At 35.1% G+C, this 18,648-nt stretch overlaps 1 protein-coding gene across 4 annotated transcripts in view; it reads right to left on the reverse strand.

The window, feature by feature from the left end:
* The window catches only part of TLCD4 (TLC domain containing 4), a 67,309-nt gene that overhangs the window by 26,842 nt on the left and 21,819 nt on the right, over nt 1–18,648 (reverse strand). For all 4 annotated transcript variants that reach the window (XM_055585030.1, XM_055585031.1, XM_055585032.1 and 1 more), the window contains exons 2-5: nt 17,243–17,408; nt 12,849–12,938; nt 10,872–10,930; nt 8,616–8,710 (exon numbers count right to left, since the gene is read on the reverse strand). In XM_055585030.1, the coding sequence (XP_055441005.1) occupies nt 8,616–8,710; nt 10,872–10,930; nt 12,849–12,938; nt 17,243–17,397 (399 nt within the window). In that variant the 5' untranslated portion in view covers nt 17,398–17,408. The remainder of the gene's footprint in view (nt 1–8,615; nt 8,711–10,871; nt 10,931–12,848; nt 12,939–17,242; nt 17,409–18,648) is intronic.

Consider the following 18,648-nt stretch of genomic DNA (forward strand, 5'->3'; position numbering starts at 1 on the left):
CCTCAGTGACTCATTTGACCACCAGAATGCAGAGGAAATGAAGTTCTGGTCTTCTGCAGCTAGGTCTCAAAGAGCCATGCAGCTTCCTCCTGGGTCTGTTAGAATATTTGCTCTTAAAATGCTCCCTCTTGAAACACAATAGCCAGGCTGTGAGACGCTCAAGACACATGGAGGGGCCACATACAGGAGCTTGAGGCAAAGAGCCTACTGATGTTCCAGGAGAGAACTAGCATGAACTACCAGCTACTTGAATGAGCCCCTTTTAATTCAGTCAAGCCTTTAGATTATCCAGTCTTAACTGCTACCTAACAGCACCCACATGAGACCTCACACAAGGACCACCCAGCTTTCTTCCTCCCTTCTTTTTTTTTAAATATAATTAAAAACTTGTGAGTCAATGGGTTTCACTGGCCTAAGTCAGTATTCTAACTGATGATCAAATTGTCACATTTTTAACCAATGGGATAGTCATTGTGTTAGTTCCAGTGTCTTTTTGAGAAAACCCTATTAGTCTTTGATAGGTTCCTTGCTTTCTGACAGACTACCTTATTTTGTTGTATGCAATGCTTCAATATGTAAAACAAATTTTAAATTTTGGGGTTTGATCCTATTTTTGTAATATATATTCATATACAGAAGACTATTTTTTAATTATTCATATACACAGATAGAATATATTCCTATATGTAAATGGTGATTAAGTAAATATAAATAGTTATCTCTGGGTTGTGAGATTGAGCATTAGCTTCTCTTTTTGCTTGTCAATATTTCCTAATCCTCAAATAAAAATGAGCGACCAAATTAATTTTTTCAAATAGCTCTGCACCGACATTTCTTATCATAGCTTTTTAAATTATAGTGTTGCCTTAACCACTGTTTACCAAATGTATTCTTTTGTGGTTCTCTTTCTGCACTTCTGAAGTTCTCCTCTGCTTCTTTTAGAGGATTGACTTTCTTTGGGTCCCTGACTCTGATTACCCTGCACCGACAGGTCATTTCTTATTTCTAATGGCATATGAGCCCTTTTCCCCTGGAATAACCATGTATCACCACAAACCTGAAATCTACAAACACATTTCTGCCCAAACTGGTTCTCCCATTTCCTTTAGGATCTCCATTCCTCTAGTGCCCTGGGTCACTTTGCCCTCTTGTTTCCCTTCTTTCTCTGAAATCTAAATTAGTCACCATGATCTATTGACTACAATGTTGCTTTTAGATTAGTTTCTTCCTCATTATTTCTTCCTGCTTATTTATTATTATGGATATTTCTTCCCGCTTATTTAATTTATATGCAGAGCACATCACGTGAAATGCTGGGCTGGATGAAGCACAAGCTGCAATCAAGATTGCCAGGAGAAATATCAATAACCTCAGATTTGTAGATGATATCACCCTTATGGCAGAAAGCAAAAAACTAAACAGCCTCTTGATGAAAGTGAAAGAGAAGAGTGAAAAAGTTGACTTAAAACTCAACATTCAGAAAACCAAGATCATGGCATCCAATCCCATCTCTTCATGGCAAATAGATGGGGAAACAAAGGAAACAGTGAGAGATTTTATTTTGGGGGGCTCCAAAATCATTGCAGGTAGTGACTGCAGCCATGAAATTAAAAGACACTTGCTCCTTGGAAGAAAAGCTATGACAAACCTAGACAGCATATTAAAAAGCAGAGACATTATTTTGTCAACCAAGTTCTGCCTAGTCAAAGCTATGGTTTTTCCAGTAGTCATGTATGGATGTGAGAGTTGGACTGTAAAGAAAGCTGAGTGTCGAAAAATTGATGCTTTTGAACTGCGGTGTTGGAGAAGACTCTTGAGAGTCCCTTGGACTGCAAGGAGATCAAAACAGTCAATCCTAAAGGAGATCAGTCCTGAATATCCATTGAAAGGACTGATGCTGAAGCTGAAACTCCAATACTTTAGCCACCTGATGTGAAGAACTGACTCATTTGAAAAGACCCTGATTCTGGGAAAGATTGAAGGCAGGAGGAGAAGGGGACGACAGAGGATGGGATGGTTGGATGGCATCACTGACTCGATGGACATGAGTTTGAGCAAGCTCCAGGAGTTGGTGATGGACAGGGAAGCCTGGCGTGCTGCAGTCCATGGCGTTGCAGAGTCGGACACGACTAAGCAACTGAACTAAACTGAATTTGCTCATTAATAAAACCACCAAAGTTAAGTTCTTCACAATCTATCATCTACATTACTCCAATAACCTCCTCAAAGAGATCCTTCCACACAAAACTTTTCTCCCCCCACGTATCACCTTCAGCTTCATCTTTCTAAATATGTAAATTGCATCAAGTTATTTTTTTGGCTAAAGGTCCTACAACAATTCTGTGAAAAGAAAAATACAAGGTTGATAAGGTCCAGGGAAGTCCCTTGAATTTTTAAAAATAGTTTCCTATATTTAAATCTTGCGACTTGTGGTATTTAATTAGGTAGCTATCTACCCTGGATATTCTTATTCTTATTCCTTACCCCCCAACTCCTTAGTTCAAAACCATTGTAAGCCAGTGAGCTATGCTTCAGTAGCCTGGCTTCCATATTTTCTAATCCTGTACATCAATGACTCTTAACCTGTTTAATACAATCCACCCATGAGAGTGAGCATCACATGTGGTAGAGGCTTCCACAGGCAGAGGAAGCTGTTAAATAAGGTTCAGGTTACGTATAATTCCTTGTTACCTTATCCCTACCCCATTAACAAAACCTACTAAAATATAAGTCAGATAGATGCTATTAAGAGGACAGATTTAATTCAGATCTAATAAACTATACATTTTGATACTTCACTGTAATAAATTACAGCAAACTCACAACTGAGTAAACTCTCTTTGCTATATAGGTCAATATGGTGTTTCTACTTCTGGCATCTACCTTTAAGGCGCTTTGTCTATAATAGAATTCATACTGGCCATGGACTCTGCATGACTCTGTGAGAGAAAACAAAATAAGATTTGTCTGATCCCTTCTAGAGCTTAAAGAAAATTCTTCTTTCAGCCAGTGATTATGAAAATCTGGATTTTCTTATCACGAGAAATTTAATTTTCCAATAGCCAAGAACTGCTAGGGTCAGGAATTCAGAAGGTGAGGGAGAAAGATAAATAAAATTATTATGCACCTATTACAGCTAGTATGATGCTAAATATTGTGCCACTTTCAATGGTGTGGAGTGGGATGGACACATTTTCCCACCACTAGGGCTGTATAATTGGTGTGAGGTCATTTATGGGCATCCCAACTGGGCTTTGTATAAAACTGACTATGTTCTACTGTAGCAATTAGGAGGTACTTTTTCTAGGCTATTTGAACTGACTCAGAATCTTAGGTCATTTCCATGATCTAAGAAAACCCTTTTAAAGCACCATCAATATAGAAATGAGATCTGGGAACAAATTCTACCATGTATTCAATTACTGTTTGCTTCACTTTAATCATTCAAAGTTTTTGATGATTTACTTACAAGGCAGAGTTGAAGGTTTGAGGTAACACACTGGACTAGGTTGCCAAATCAGGCTCATGGGAAACAGTGATCTTACCTCGAGTTAAGCTTTACTAGTTGCTACAAGCAGAGAGACTATCAGATTAATGCAGAGGAAGCAGAGAGAGGTTTGGGATATGAAGGGCAGTTGGCAAGCCAGGTCCTTCCTGTGTTGAACAAGCAGTCCTGGCCCAAAGAAGTTAAGGCTCTACTAGGTGAGGTTTACAAAGTTCTTCACACAGCACTAGGAGTCTATCTTATAAAACGTCCTTATCTTATGCCTCTAAAAATATTGTAGAGCCTATATGACATTCTCCAAGGAGCCAGGCCTCACAGAGCCTGGCTTCTCTTTACTACAGCGACTCCTTAGCCAGGAATAGGCTAAGGGCATTTCAGAGTTAAGGTCTCCTCCTTCTAACAGTACATACCCTATGTACTTAAAGTTCCAGTTGACAGGAGATTAGACCTGGGTCACTTGCCTTCTTTCTCCCCCTCCCTTTCTTCCAAGGAGGTGAATGGATTTGAAGACCAGCTGCTTGCACCCCTTCCTCACTTAAGAACTTGGTGAAAAAATGTAGCTTATTCTTGCTTGCCCAGTGCTTAGCTCTCCGTATTAGGAATAAATCCAATAATTTCATCAAAACAACTGAATCACAGAATCTCAGATTAGAATAGAATTTTAAAGATAATTTATTACAAGCTCCTACCTAAAGCTTCTGCTTATTAGATCCATTTTTATACCTATCTGATTGAAGATACCTTATGGAGAAGAATCACTTTAAAAGGGTGTTGTTAAAATCTTCTAGTCATTGGGGATGTCTCTTTTGTAAAAGAGAAGTCTCCCCTACATCTCATTACCATCCCCTTTGGTCCTAGTTCCAATGTCTGAGTGAAACCAGAGTAAGTCTAATTCCTCTTCCACTAAATAGTCGTTTCACATTTCTAAGGACATTTCAAAACCACATAGATGTCCTACAACTTATCTCTTCTATGCTGACCTCTCTGGGTCCTTCAGTTGTTTATTCTGGGACAATAGCTACCTAATCTAATCTCTCCTCTACAGCTATCTGGCAGCTCACCTCTGGACATAGGCAATTTTAGAGACTCCAGAGGCTTTGGGTATGGTCTAATCAAGAAACTGTAATTTGTTTGAACTGGATACCAAACCTCCCCAATAGAGTACACATTTAAAAACAACTTCCTATTTTAGCAGATGGACACACTATTGGTACACCTACAATTGTGGTCATCTGCTACTTCCAGGTCATTTCCCTCTTTTTATACAGTGTCAAACTCAAATGCAAACCTTGACAGTCATCACTATTCAGTTCAGTTCAGTTCAGTTGCTCACTATTAAATTCCATCTATTTGTTTCAGCTTATTATTCCAGCCTGAAACATTTAAATATAAAATACATGATCTGACACATTATTAGTTCCTCCTCCTACCTTTGCTTCAGTCATTTGATGTGCTCAGTCACTTAGTTGTGTCCTACTCTTTGCTACCCCATGGACAGTAGTCCACCGGGCTCCTCTGCCCATAGAATTCTCCAGGCAAGAACACTGGAGTAGGTAGCCATTTCCTTCTCCAGGGGATCTTCCTGACCCAGGGATCAAACTCAGGACTCCCATAGTGCAGGCAGTGGGCAGATTCTTTACCTTCTGAGCCACCAGGGAACTCCATAATTGAAAATGGCTTCCCTTGTGGCTCAGCTGGAAAAGAAAGAATTGAGAACAGGCAACATTTTTAAAATAATCTTTAAAAACAATAGTTTTTTTAAAACACTGTTAATTATAAAATGTTAGTGAGTCATGGCATTTTTTCCATGGCATTGGGGAAATTTTTCTTTAGACTAAATATAAGATCAGTCTTTTTCTACTTCTTGTCTCCTGATGTAAATTACAACTTTATCTTATCTTAAACACTAAATCTCATTTTTCAAAACCACTTCATATGTAATTGCTGGCAATATGTTTTTAAAATATAGATACTAGGGTAAAATATTAAAGAAAAACTAAAACTCCTCACCCTTGAAGTATGACACAATCATGAAATAAATGTAACAAATGGCATCTGAAACCAAATTTTCTTCCTAAATTGCAGTAGAATGGTTTAATGATTAGATCCTAAGGTAGTGGAATGATGCAGAAGAGTTGGCCAAGTATGCATAGACTCAGTCATTTCATATCAAGTTTGAAAGTTTTCCAAACATACTATAACTCATTGGTTTTGTTGAGGGGAGGCAGTGATTCATAAAGAACACAAGAAAAGTAAGGCTACCCAAGAAGTCAGAAATGGAGTACAAAGAGGGTGGTTTACCCCTAAAAATAGGATATTAAAGCATAAATGTGTCACTTCCTTTATGATCATATTTTCCCTGATTATGAGTATCCTGCCCAAGGGATGAAAGTTGAATATCAGGAAAAAAACTATAGAATTTTTTTACCTGCCTATGTAAGCAGAAGAGAGAAAACCTCTTAAACTCTAAACCTTTTTACAACCCGCTGCTGCTGCTGCTAAGTCGCTTCAGTCCTGTCCGACTCTGTGCGACCCCATAGACGGCAGCCCGCCAGGCTCCCCCGTCCCTGGGATTGTCCAGGCAAGAACACTGGCATGGGTTGCCATTTCCTTCTCCAATGCATGAAAGTGAAAAGTGAAAGTGAAGTCGCTCAGTCGTGTCTGACTCTTTGTGACCCCATGAACTACAGCCTACCAGGCTCCTCTGTCCATGGGATTTTCCAGGCAAGAGTACTGGAGTGGGTTGCCATTGCCTTCTCCATCTCATTGCATAAGGGGTAACAATTTCATAAAAGTTTATATGAAATAAGAATAGTAGTACTTACTGTTGGCATTTTGTTAGCTTTACTTAAAAATGTAAGTAAGTGATCTGAGAATTCACCACATGGAAAATTTTCCTTATACTCAAATAGTAAATGTACGATCTATAAATGACATAGGATCTCTATAAACATGTATTAGTTCATCAATTTTGTTTCTATTTTCTTTCCCTATGAATAGATTCACTTTAATTAGATAAATTTATTTCATACCATTCATTTATTTCATACAATAGAACATAGGAAGGCATATCAAAAAAGCAACCATCTCTTGAAAAATATTGCTGTTAATCTTATCAATTTTACTAAAAAAGGCAATAGTTAATTTCTTTTTTAAAAATCCAACATTTATGTCATTGACTTTTTTATAAAGGCATAAAAGTTCAAAGAGAACACAGCATTCATCCCACATAATGAAATATTCAGCTTGCCAACCCATGTACAGTCAGCCACTTGCCAAGCTTGTGACTTCAGTGGTCAAGACAGAACAACACTTCATACTAGTCACATTTACAAATGCATGTAAGTGACCTGTTATCCTTCACCAGCCTATGTTCTTCTCATAGCACACTGATTATTTGTGACTTATGTTCAAAAACCATACTTCTAACCTGCAGCATGATATTAAACTCAAACAGGTACCCACATACATTCTTCCCTGAATTAACCAATATTAGGTTAGTCAGTTTTCATGTCTTTTTAGCAAAAGTGTTTAGGAAGCAAAGTGCGTATATTCCAAATAAGACCTGCAAAAAGTAGAAGCCTATATGTTGTAATTGCTTAATCTATTAAAATCTAAAAAGGAAGATAAGGAAATAAACATTAGGAAATGCCAGTTAAAAAAGCCTATTGTTTCAGAAAATAAGGCGATTGTGGATACCTACTGGGATATATAAGCATTATAAACAACATTAAAACCAGCATAGCTTTTAAAACATTTACATTAATTATTTAGATTCATGACTTCAAATGGGTGATATAAAGAGATGCTTTGCTATATCTTATTCTTGCAGAATGATGAATTGATGTCTTATTTACCAGCTATCTTTGTGTGGGGCAATATAAAGAAAAATGGAAGAATGTTATTAACATACATTTGTATGAGTTTTTTTTTAAAAGACCTCAAAACAGTTGCAAATGTCCACTAATATGCATATTTTAGTAACACCAAATAAGAAAAACAAAGCCAATGGTTACATTTATGTCTTAAAACAGAGAAAACATGGAAGTGTATACCACATGTATTATATAAAATTTATAATATTTTAGTTTACATATGTCTATTATTTCCTAATACCTATCTTGGGTTTGGTGGTATATCTAGGCTAAAAAATAATTGACTGAGGAGATGCAAAGGATATAAAACTGCTAATTTACAAATGTATAATGTAGAAAAATAATGTTAGAAATAAAAATGTACATTAGTGCTGGACATTACATTAGATTTGCTGGATCCTCTATTAGGTCAGTCTTGAAGTCTCTGAGCAAGACTCCCCCTCACTCCCACCCCACTCTCTAGGCCACTTAAGTGCAATTATGCATTTATAGGGCTTCCCTGATAGCCCAGTTGGTAAAGAATCTGCCTGCAATGCAGGAGACCCCGGTTCAATTCCTGGGTCAATCTGCTGGAGAAGGGATAGGCTACCCACTCCAGTATTCTTGGGCTTCCCTTGTGGCTCAGCTGATAAAGAATCTACCTGCAACGCAGGAGACCTGGGCTCATTTTCTGGGAAGATCCAGAGGGGTTGGGAAGATCCCCTGGAGAAGGGAAAGGCTACCCATTCCAGTATTCTGGCCTGGAGAATTCCATGGACTGTTTAGTCCATGGGGTCACAAAGAGTTGGACACGACTGAGCAACTTTCACTTCACTTCACTTCATGCATTTACATGGAATTATACATGAGATTAAATAGAAAAGAAATATTTTAGCTGGTTATATAGGAATCTATATGTAGCTCTGGCTGTTAAAACATAAACACATCTAGAAAGACAAACATCAAGACAAACATTAAGAGCCACATGATCCTAAAGGTTTTCAGTGAACATTCAAGAAATTGGGATCATTTGCCTTTTTCAAAGTTTAAGAATCCAAAGATATACACACTAATACAAATACACAAGTAAAGGTATTATTTTTGTTGATATACAAGATAACATCACAAGATGATCCCTGAATGCATTTGGAGTTGACCTTTATAAATTAAGAATTGTATGTTTAGATTTATGTTCACCCTTGAGTCATTACTCCGTGTTGCCTGTTTGTCAGACTGCTGGAAATCCTAGCACTCACCAGTACAAAGTGGTATGCATACAGCGCTGTACAATGGTGAATTACAAAATACTTATCACCAATCACTTTCCAATACCAAATGAGAATCAACAAATCTGTAAGAAGGAAAAGTAAGATATTACATAGGAAGAAAGCTTCATCATTTTTCAAATGTATTTATCTCTTTCTCCTGACAGCTCACCACAGTCCACTCTGAGCCCTCAGCACTTGCCTCGTACATCAGATCAACTACCCTTTTACCACAAAGCCGGTGCCTCCAGGGGCTATCTCCCTCACACGACTGCAACTCCGCTAGGATAAGCACCAAGTGGGGCATCCATCACAGTGCCTGGCATATAGTTACATAATGTATAATGTATTTGTTGAAAGTATAAATGAATAACTTGTTTCCAGGGTTAAACAAAACAAAAATATTATTGAATAAAAATAATTGTAAAATAAGCTTAAATTACTGATTTTTATCAGTATATAACTCAGAGATTAAGATGGTCCCAGAAGGTATAAAATGACCAAATCATTTATAACACAAATTCATTAAAAAATTTAAAAATTAACAAAGAATGTGATTAAATATTAATTCAAAATAGGGAAAAAAAAGGACAAATAACTATAGCTATTAAAAAGAGATCTTTAAAAAGAGCTCAAGGCATTGATTTTCTTTAAATTCTAAATCAGCACTGTGATTCAGAAAATTGTTTCCTTTAACAAAACAGAAATGTCTCAAAATTTGAACACAACTATTTTCTTTACCAAATGGTTAAACATGAAATTTAGACATGGAAACAAATGGCTATCATGGATGGAAACCAGGTTTTAAGGGTTTGGAGCTTATAGCATGGACAGCTTCTCTTATAAAAATAAAAATTACTAACACAAAACTAGGTGTGACTATATATATAAGATAAAAGAAATTATCAAATTATAAATTTCCAGGAGAGAAAAAAAGTACTTTAAATGTGGAAACCAAGAAAATTGAAAAGTGTTAGTAATTTACTGCCCTTTATACGTCTCTAAATGCATTTTCCCTATATTTCAGCTGTATACTCTTTGATCACCAATTTACATTAAGATAATGACTTTATAATATTTTCTATAGAGAGAATAAAATAATTCACTTTTCATCCAGCTTGGTATAAAAATTTTGTTTCAGTTCATAATCCTTATTTTTAAGTGTTTTGAATTATTACCTTATTTGAGTAAACCTTTTCAAGTTCCTTTTGTATAAGATTTCCTGGGTTGTAACTACTCTCTGAATTGACAACAGTCATTAACCAGTGTATGAAGCATATTATAAATTTTGTATTAACCTTGTCAGTGACAGAATTTCGTGCCAAATGGGCAAACATTTTCCCAGTGTGTCCACATGATTCACTCTTCTTTTAATTGGGCCATCAAATAATCCAATAGCTTATTCATTATTTCTACCCCAAATATATCTTTTCCTTTTAATAAATTACTGCGTTTGGGTTTAATCTAATTTTTCGGTTACAATTCACTTCTTGATGGCAAACATTTTCTAAGACCATCACTCATCTTTATCACTTTTGATTCGTATCCTATTATTTTTATTTCAATTTTATTTCAGCTGTTTATTGAGTTCAAAAATTACAAAACAGTGTTTCCTACCTAAATGTCCAAGTCAGGGATCTGTTATTTCTCTCTAGTTTTATTGAGGCAGTCCAAAATGTCTCTTCAAAAAGCAGTTTAAATGGCATATTCTCAATCTAACTTCCCCTCTGTCTCGTTGTATAAAAGATTACTCCAATCTCATCCAACATGAGATGGAATATGACAGACGGAAATGTGAAGTAGAAAGACTCCATGATCTTAACTGATTACCACTAAAATAGTTTACTTTTGCAGATTTTACCAAAACAACACAAAACCATGACTATGGAAGCACATCTCAAGTGCCTGTGAGATGAGGACTCTCAGGCTTAGACTTCATTAGCTTCATGGTGATTGCACCTGAGCAACTTTGGTCCAAACAGGGACAATCACTAGTTTAAAAAAAAAAAACACACACACCAGGTTTAACTGAAGCCTCACTCTACAGCTCTAATCTTTGAGAACTACAGAGCCACCATGAAAAATGTTTCATATCCTATCATCAGAACAGACATTTTTTTCCCTCAGTATGGGTCCTAAAAGCTACTTCTCAAATAACCAAACCTAAAGCATTGACTCTGTATTCTTTGCATAATTCCATAAGCAGTTTAAAAAGAAATGGACAGATATGAACAACATATCACATACCAGAAATGAGATAGCCTGAAGCAATAGCAACATTCACTTTCCCAAGAGATGTATCACCCCTATAAATATTAAAAAAAAAAAAAAGGTTTCTTTTTTTAGCACATGGTTATAGATGACAGCTACTAATTTTTCTATTGAGATTTAAATATAAATGCTTTCTATAGGTAGCAAATAGTAACCTATCATTTGCACAAGGTATTAATGTTAGCTATGATAATACTTCTAATTGCAATAATCATAATTTCTTATACTTATTAGCCAAAAGTTTTATGAAAATAAACAACATTTTATAAGTATGTTCTTGTATGATTTGTTTTTGAAAGGACTAAAATGCAGTAGATGCTGGTTGTTGTTTTGATTCCTATTTTGCATCAGAGGCTCAAACAGGCTCAAGAAATAATCTAGCCTGCCCTGATATAGAGGCAATATATTGACTACTATTAGCATTCTCACTTTTCTGAGGACTGGAGAGATTTCCCTATTAGCACATATTAGAAAGGCTTCTCAGGTGATGCTAGTGTAAAGAATCCACCTGCCAATGCAGGATTCGTGGGTTCAATCCCTGGGTTGGGAAGATCCCTTGGAGGAGGAAATGGCAACCCACTCCAATATTCTTGCCCGAAAAAATTTCACAAACAGAGGAGCTTGGCAGGCTATAGTCCATGGAGTCACAAAGAGTCAGACATGACAGAGCAACTGGGCATGCATACATTAGAAAATGGTCAGAACAGGACAATTTAATCCTGTTGTTTCAACCCTTTTGCCCTAACCTTGGTTCCAAGGAACAAATACAAATTATCAGTCCTTTATCTGACTTATAAGGTGAATTACTGGTAAAATGAACATTAAGTAAAACTGATAACAGCTAAACTACAAATGGAAATATTTAGTAGAAGTTATATCTTCTTTACAAGTTTTCATTTGTAAATATGATCCAGGAAAATTAGACCTGGAATAAACTACAGTACCAATAAAATGCTAAAATATCAAAACGTATAATAGGTAAAAATTTGTTCAGTTCAAATTGGTCAATGAATCAAATCTGTGTTATAAAATTTACTTTGCAAAAGAACTGGTTCTATTGACAATCGTGTTGGTAAAATATGGGAAAAAAGTAGCAATTGTTTAGATAGACTGCATTAAAACCTGGTCAAAGAATTAAATTCACTAAATTAATTCACTTTGAAAAAGATTTTCTCAATGAAAATTTACCAAAACTGGTGTAATTCTGACTAGCATAACTTCATATTTATGAATAAAAAAAAACATCATTTCAGTCAAATAGAAACAATCAAAAGACCTGGTTAAATCGCCCCACATCCCTCAGAGGCCATGACTATCACATCCTTGTCCAGTGCCCTCTCAAAACACAGTCTCTCAAACTAAGCTGAACTAAAGCTTCTCATATAGTGCCAGGAATTACAGTTTGTAAAATTTCTGCCACTGGAAAGATATTTAAATTCTCCAGAAAGAACACTTTACAAATAATCCTATTATGGCTGAACACAATTACTATTCTTACTTGAAATCATTTCATGCGGTATTAAACTCCTTTCACAAGGACATCTATAATTCTCATTTTCCTATCTTTGAAATTGAAGGATGGGTCAAACATAAATTTGAAGACAAAGTGCTGTTTATCCAAGTTGACTATTCTATCTCAGTAACAACTCATTTTTGCTCAAAACAGTGGTTATAATAACTTGATTTCATTCATACAGTATACATGTTTACATAATTATCATATTCTGTTTTGGATGGCAGTTGCAACACTAATGCAAAATGGCCCTCATTATTTGTATTCAAATCTAAAATAAATCATTCTAATGCACCTCGCTGAAACAAGTCTGAACACAAGCATTTAAATACACCATACACCATCAATATGCTTTCTGTTTTACAGTAAAGAGATGTTCTTATTAATAATTAATATCAAAACATAAATCAAATTGACGATATTAGAAAGAAACAGCTTACCAAAGTGGATCAGCAATACCAGCCTCGTCAAACAAGAAAATGTACAAGCCAACAAGCCCAACCACCAAAGAATGACACGTAGATACCACCCTGAAACGAGATGAAATACACACAAAGATTTTAGATTCTGTGCAATAAATTTTAACTAATTCTGGCAAGACATTTAACACTCTGAAGAAGTTAAATCTGGAAGCATTTAAATATAGGATTGCAGTACATCTGAGAGTATAATACAAAATGGCTATTTAGAAATCCAAGGGCCATAACTTTACTTTGGAATTGATAACAAGAAGGATGCCTAGGTCTACAATTTCCTTCTAGACTATTGATGAACCACTTATTGGTTAAAGGGTCTAAAGGGGAAGAATAGCTAATGATACGGTTGACAGTCTTGTGCAAAGAGGTGGCAATTGGTAAGCACACGACCCTGCACCCTGCTTCATCCCCAGCACCATCACTGAGAGAGTAGTTTCCTGCTCCAAGCAGTCCTGAAGGACTTTCAAATCTACTAGCCTTAATGAATTCTACAACCATGGGTCAGAATTGGAATGGATTGTGAAGTCAAAATGTATTCCCTTGGAGATTCCCTTGGAGTTTTAATACACACATTATAGTACTTGATTCTTTTAAGCAATCTGTGAGATAGCTACAGCAGCTATTGATTATTAGTGTCTCTTTATCACTGTTATGAAAATGGAGGGCTATGAATTCATTCAGAAGAATCTTTTTAAAAGAAATGCCCAAATGAAAACAAAATGTTCACAGGATCAAGATCAAATTTTCTTTATAGAAGGAATAACGTTTAGCTGAAAAACATCAATTTCTTTGAACGCATCTTGTTAAACATTTAATGACTTAACCAAGTTCTAAGATATCCTACTTACAGAACTGTATACAGGACACTATATACTTACTCACAAAACAAAAACATTTATGAGTAGTGAAATTTCTCTTCTCTTCATTAGAATAAAAGATGAGAGGAATAGTAAAGTTTTTAGAAATTAATTGCAGTGGTAAAGAATCCACCTGTCAATGCAGGAGACAGAAGAGATGTGGTTGGATCCCTGGGTTGGGAAGATCCCCAGGAGTAGGAAACAGTGATCCACCCGAGTATTTTTGCCTGGAAAAGCCCATTGACAGAGGAGTCTGGTGGGCTACAGTCCATGGGGTCATAAGGAGCTGGATGACTGAGTGCAGCACAGGCGTCAGGAGTAGAAATTAATGGTGTGCAATGAATCTCTCTACAGTATGACCCCATATCTTTCAAAGTGAAATATATCAACCAATATAAAAGTTGATATGAAAAAATTTCACTGCAATTTGAAAAATCAATATAGTTGATCTAATAAATGATGTGATCCTTAGCAAGAATATCAAATTAATCAAATCATATTTTAAATGCTTGAAGAGTCTCACTAAGTTAAAGGTATTGAGTCCTCTGTAATACCAAAATATCATTTTGAAATGTGATAATTAACCCAATTAACCTGGTTTACAAGTCTGGAATTTTCACATCAAGTATTTGTATTCCACTTGAACATAGCAAGATAAAAATGTAAGTTCCTTGATGTCAAGTAAGGCACTCCATCTAAATAATCATACAACCAGTTTTCTGTTGACATTCAAAAATTCTACTAAAGGAAAAAGCATAACTTCTTACTAACCCATGGTAGTGCCTGGTAACCGTATCAAAAAGTTCCCTTTTGAAAAAAAATCTAAATTTTTGTTCCTAATACTCAGGCCTCAGATTCCCTTCTCTGTTGAGATGTTTCATGGTAAAAGGGAAGAATTGCAAGCCCTCAACTGATGGAAATGACATATAATTCATGAGAGAAAAGTTACATGGTACTTGGATCAAATAGCTCCCACTACAATGAACAGAAGAAACAAACACCCTATGCTTGTATGCTATTCTGTATTAAAAGCCTATACATTATGAAACTTCTATTAGCAAGAATTTCATATTTCATTCTTTAAAACCAGATTCCTGGCAAAGCAGAATGTAGATTCCTCAAGGTCTTAAAAAAAAAAAAAAAAACAAGATGCTACCCAAAATAAAATATTTAAATTTTTTCAAAGAAATTTAAAAAGAAATGTTTGTGGGTTTTTTCTTTAAGGAAATAATGACCATTTTAGAATAGCAATTTAAAGTTACTGATGTAATCACTCACAAGTAGCATGAGTATGACCAATAGAAATGATATAGCTCCATCAGACAAAAGAGTTATATTTTAAAGACGAAGATTTAAAAATTAGGAATATTTCAGCATAACAGTACTTTCCATGTCATAGGAAAGCAAGCGGAAATAATGAATTCATTTAATTATATAATATAAATAATATCAATAAGTATGCATCTTTGTAGAAAAAGCAACAATTATGTATAAGATTTTCTCACTTATAATTAATTAAACTGTTATCTCTCAGGTGTGAATTTTATGGAGAGTTTTTCTGCCTACAGATTGTACCCCGCCAGGCTCCTCTGTCCATGATTATCCAGGGAAGAATACTAGAGTGTGTTACCATGCCCTCCTCCAGGGGATCTTCTCAACCCAGGGATTGAACCCATGTGCCTTATGTCTCCTGCATTGACGGGCAGGTTCTTTACCACTAGCGCCACCTGTGAAGTCTTTCAAAATATATATATACATGTATATATACACACATATATATATACATGTATATATATACACGTACTCAGAAAGCAACCAACTGTTTTTCTTTCTTTGCATTCTCCACCTTACAGCTTGACTCCCATGTAAATTAAGGTGGAGTGGGAAACAGGAGTAAATGTGAAGAAAGAGAATACCATTTGAATAGCATAATGCATCTTAGATAATTCCAGATTTTTTTTTCAAATAGGAACTCAGTTTCCTAAACAGTGATTCCATGTCTCATAGAATGGCAGTGATAAGACTGAATAATGGTAAGTATTTTTCCATTTCATCATTTTATTTCATTTTTATCTTTGCTTCAGTCTATCTGAAACCTCCCTATTTCTTTGGCTTACAGCTCCCCAAGATTCAAATGCGTTTACTCACCCTAACAATGTTGAAGATAAAATGAAAATAGTTCAAAATTTAATCACAGAAAATGTATGCCCTCCTATATGTCCCTTTCCTTTTCTTTCCCACTATCTTTTGTCCCCTCCCCCTCATCTCTTATCCTTTTCTTTTCCATTCTATCTTCACGTTAGAAATGGTTTTACAAAATAATGGTGTCTTTTGTATCCTACATTTGAACAACATTTCAGTGCTATTCTTTAGACAAAAGAATCATACCTCTTATTTTTCAAAAATATGTGGAGAAATAGTTCTAACTTTTGGGGAGAAGAGCCGTAACATGTATGAACCAGACCAATCAGTATAAGATGCAGAGAAAAACAACTAGCCTTATTCCCAGTCTGAGTCATAAAAGTGCATGCCTGCAAAAAAATTTGGCTCAAACAAAGATGGGGCATTTCAGGTCCTGTAAGGCCACTCTCAAATAAATAGACTTTGGCAGAAGTTTTTAATTCTAAAAGGAAATTTCAATGAAAAATAATTATAGCAATGTTGGAAATCTGCTGAATTCATTTCCTAGTTAGCATTAACTTCAACTAAATAAGAACAATAAGTACCCCATAGCTGCTCTAATTCACTGAGGTTTGCAAATGCACAGAGGTCTTTGGGCATCTGAAATGCTCTAAAGCAAGTGAGCCAGTCATCAAAGTCGTTTCCGCTTGAAACTCTGCGAGAGATTAACAAGTTGCATATACACAATTTGCAAACCAACTAACTAAAACTGGTAGATTTCTACATCCTTCGATGTCTTACTTGTTTTCCTCTTACTTTTTTGTTAAAAAAAAATTTTTTTAAGCAAGTTTTACTTTAAAATTACATAACAAAAGAATAGATTCTGGAGGGCTCTGAATTATAATGAAAAGTTCATTAAAAGAGAGACATAGATGTTCTAACTGTACACCAGGTTCTCTGGTGTGTAGTGTTTAATGCCCTAGGTTGGGCTAAACCAGCCAATACTATATATAGGCTACTCACAGTCCCAACTACTATTACTTTCGTTACCGTTTCCAGAGAACATGTATTTGTTATCATAAATATTTCAGAGGAGAATGCAAAACAGTGCCTTCCAGCACAGTTAGCCACAGCCTACTTATCACTTCCCTAGTGAGTTAAACTTTCCCTAACATCTTTCAGAATAAGAATTTAAAACTGTTTCTTGTATAAGATCTATCCACCTTTCTTTCCTTTTACTTCTAATGTCAAACAAAAAATTTGACCTAAGATTTTGTTAAATACTAAGTGAAAAAGAATTTTTGGAAATATTTTAAATGTGTAATTTTGTTTCATAAGACTAGGTTTTTTTAATCAATTACATTTTCATATATGCTTTACCTTGAGTTCCATTCAATCTTCTTTTTGAAGTTGAGGTTATTAAAACCTGGAGAAATCTTTGCTGAAAACCAATAACTTACAACGTGGAAAATCATCTGAAAGGTGAAAAAGCTGGCAAAACAAGTGCTGATGAGCAGTATGGTGTTGGTATCCATATTTCTTCAACCTGTTAAAAGAAATGATGGCTATAAATTCCTTTAAATTGCCTGTAAAACACCCAAATTATTTTTTTAATTTTAAAAGAGTATGTGGTTGTATTTTTTTGCAATTTACTTTAGCACAAACGTAAGAGTACAAGGAAATTGTATGAATTCAAACCTTTACCAGCTATCTGTCCTGGTATCTCATATTTGTACCTACAAGAGGGAAAAATCTATTGTCTTAAAGATCTCGATATTATAAATGTCAGGAGACAAATTTAACATCATTATACTCAAAATTATCTAAGTCTAGAGTTTAACATTATGAGGGCGTTTCAAATACTGTAATTGAAGATATTATTTTAGTAATATTTTTAATTAAACCAAGAACAAATCACCTGATTTCTCTATGCCTCAGTTACCTCATCTATAAAATGAGAACGTTGGTTAGATAATTTCTAAGAAAAAATTATACCAAAAATAAGAATAGAACATTATCTGCAATAGTAAAACAAAACACAATCATCTAATAAAAAATAACTGTACCATGGGACAAACATTTAAAGTCTTAAGAAGAATAATACCACCTTGGAAAATAATTATACCATTGTTTTTGCTTAAATTAGTATTTAACCTAAAAAAAAATATTTTTCAACCAAACATATCCTTGAACGAAAAATCCTCTATGGTTTTTTATCTCTAAAATAAAACATTTTTATAAAAACGCTCCAGGTTTTAGGGACAGAATTACTGAAAGAATAGTAATATGCATATATATGCATTCAAAGTATATTTTCTATCTCATTGAGCTCAACTTTATTTGGCTCCTAAAAATCTTAGGAACATTCAGGCCAAAAAAAGACAATAAATCATTTGCTCATATTCAGCAAATACAGCATTTCTATGACTCCATCTTTGATAGAGCTGACCCTCAAATGAAAAGGAAATGAATCAATACACATTTCCAGCTGCATAATGTAAAGAAATAAAGTCACCTACTGAAGCCAATTCACTAGAGAAAAATCAAGTCATTGACTACACTAGCAATAACCCTACTTCATTCCCTTCCAACCAGGATATCATAATAAGAATCGGTCTCCCACAGGGCCCCTTCTGACTGAACTCATGTGTCTGTAATGAATTCCTTCCTCATTCTTTTTTTCTGGCCTGTGTGCACAGTAAAAAAATTGATATCGCAATTCTTCTTTGTGAAATTCCATTAACTTCATTCCTCATTTAATTTTTTTAATTCAAGAAATGTTTATT

Source organism: Bubalus kerabau, chromosome 6 (assembly GCF_029407905.1).
Source record: "Bubalus kerabau isolate K-KA32 ecotype Philippines breed swamp buffalo chromosome 6, PCC_UOA_SB_1v2, whole genome shotgun sequence".
Lineage (NCBI taxonomy): Eukaryota > Metazoa > Chordata > Mammalia > Artiodactyla > Bovidae > Bubalus > Bubalus kerabau.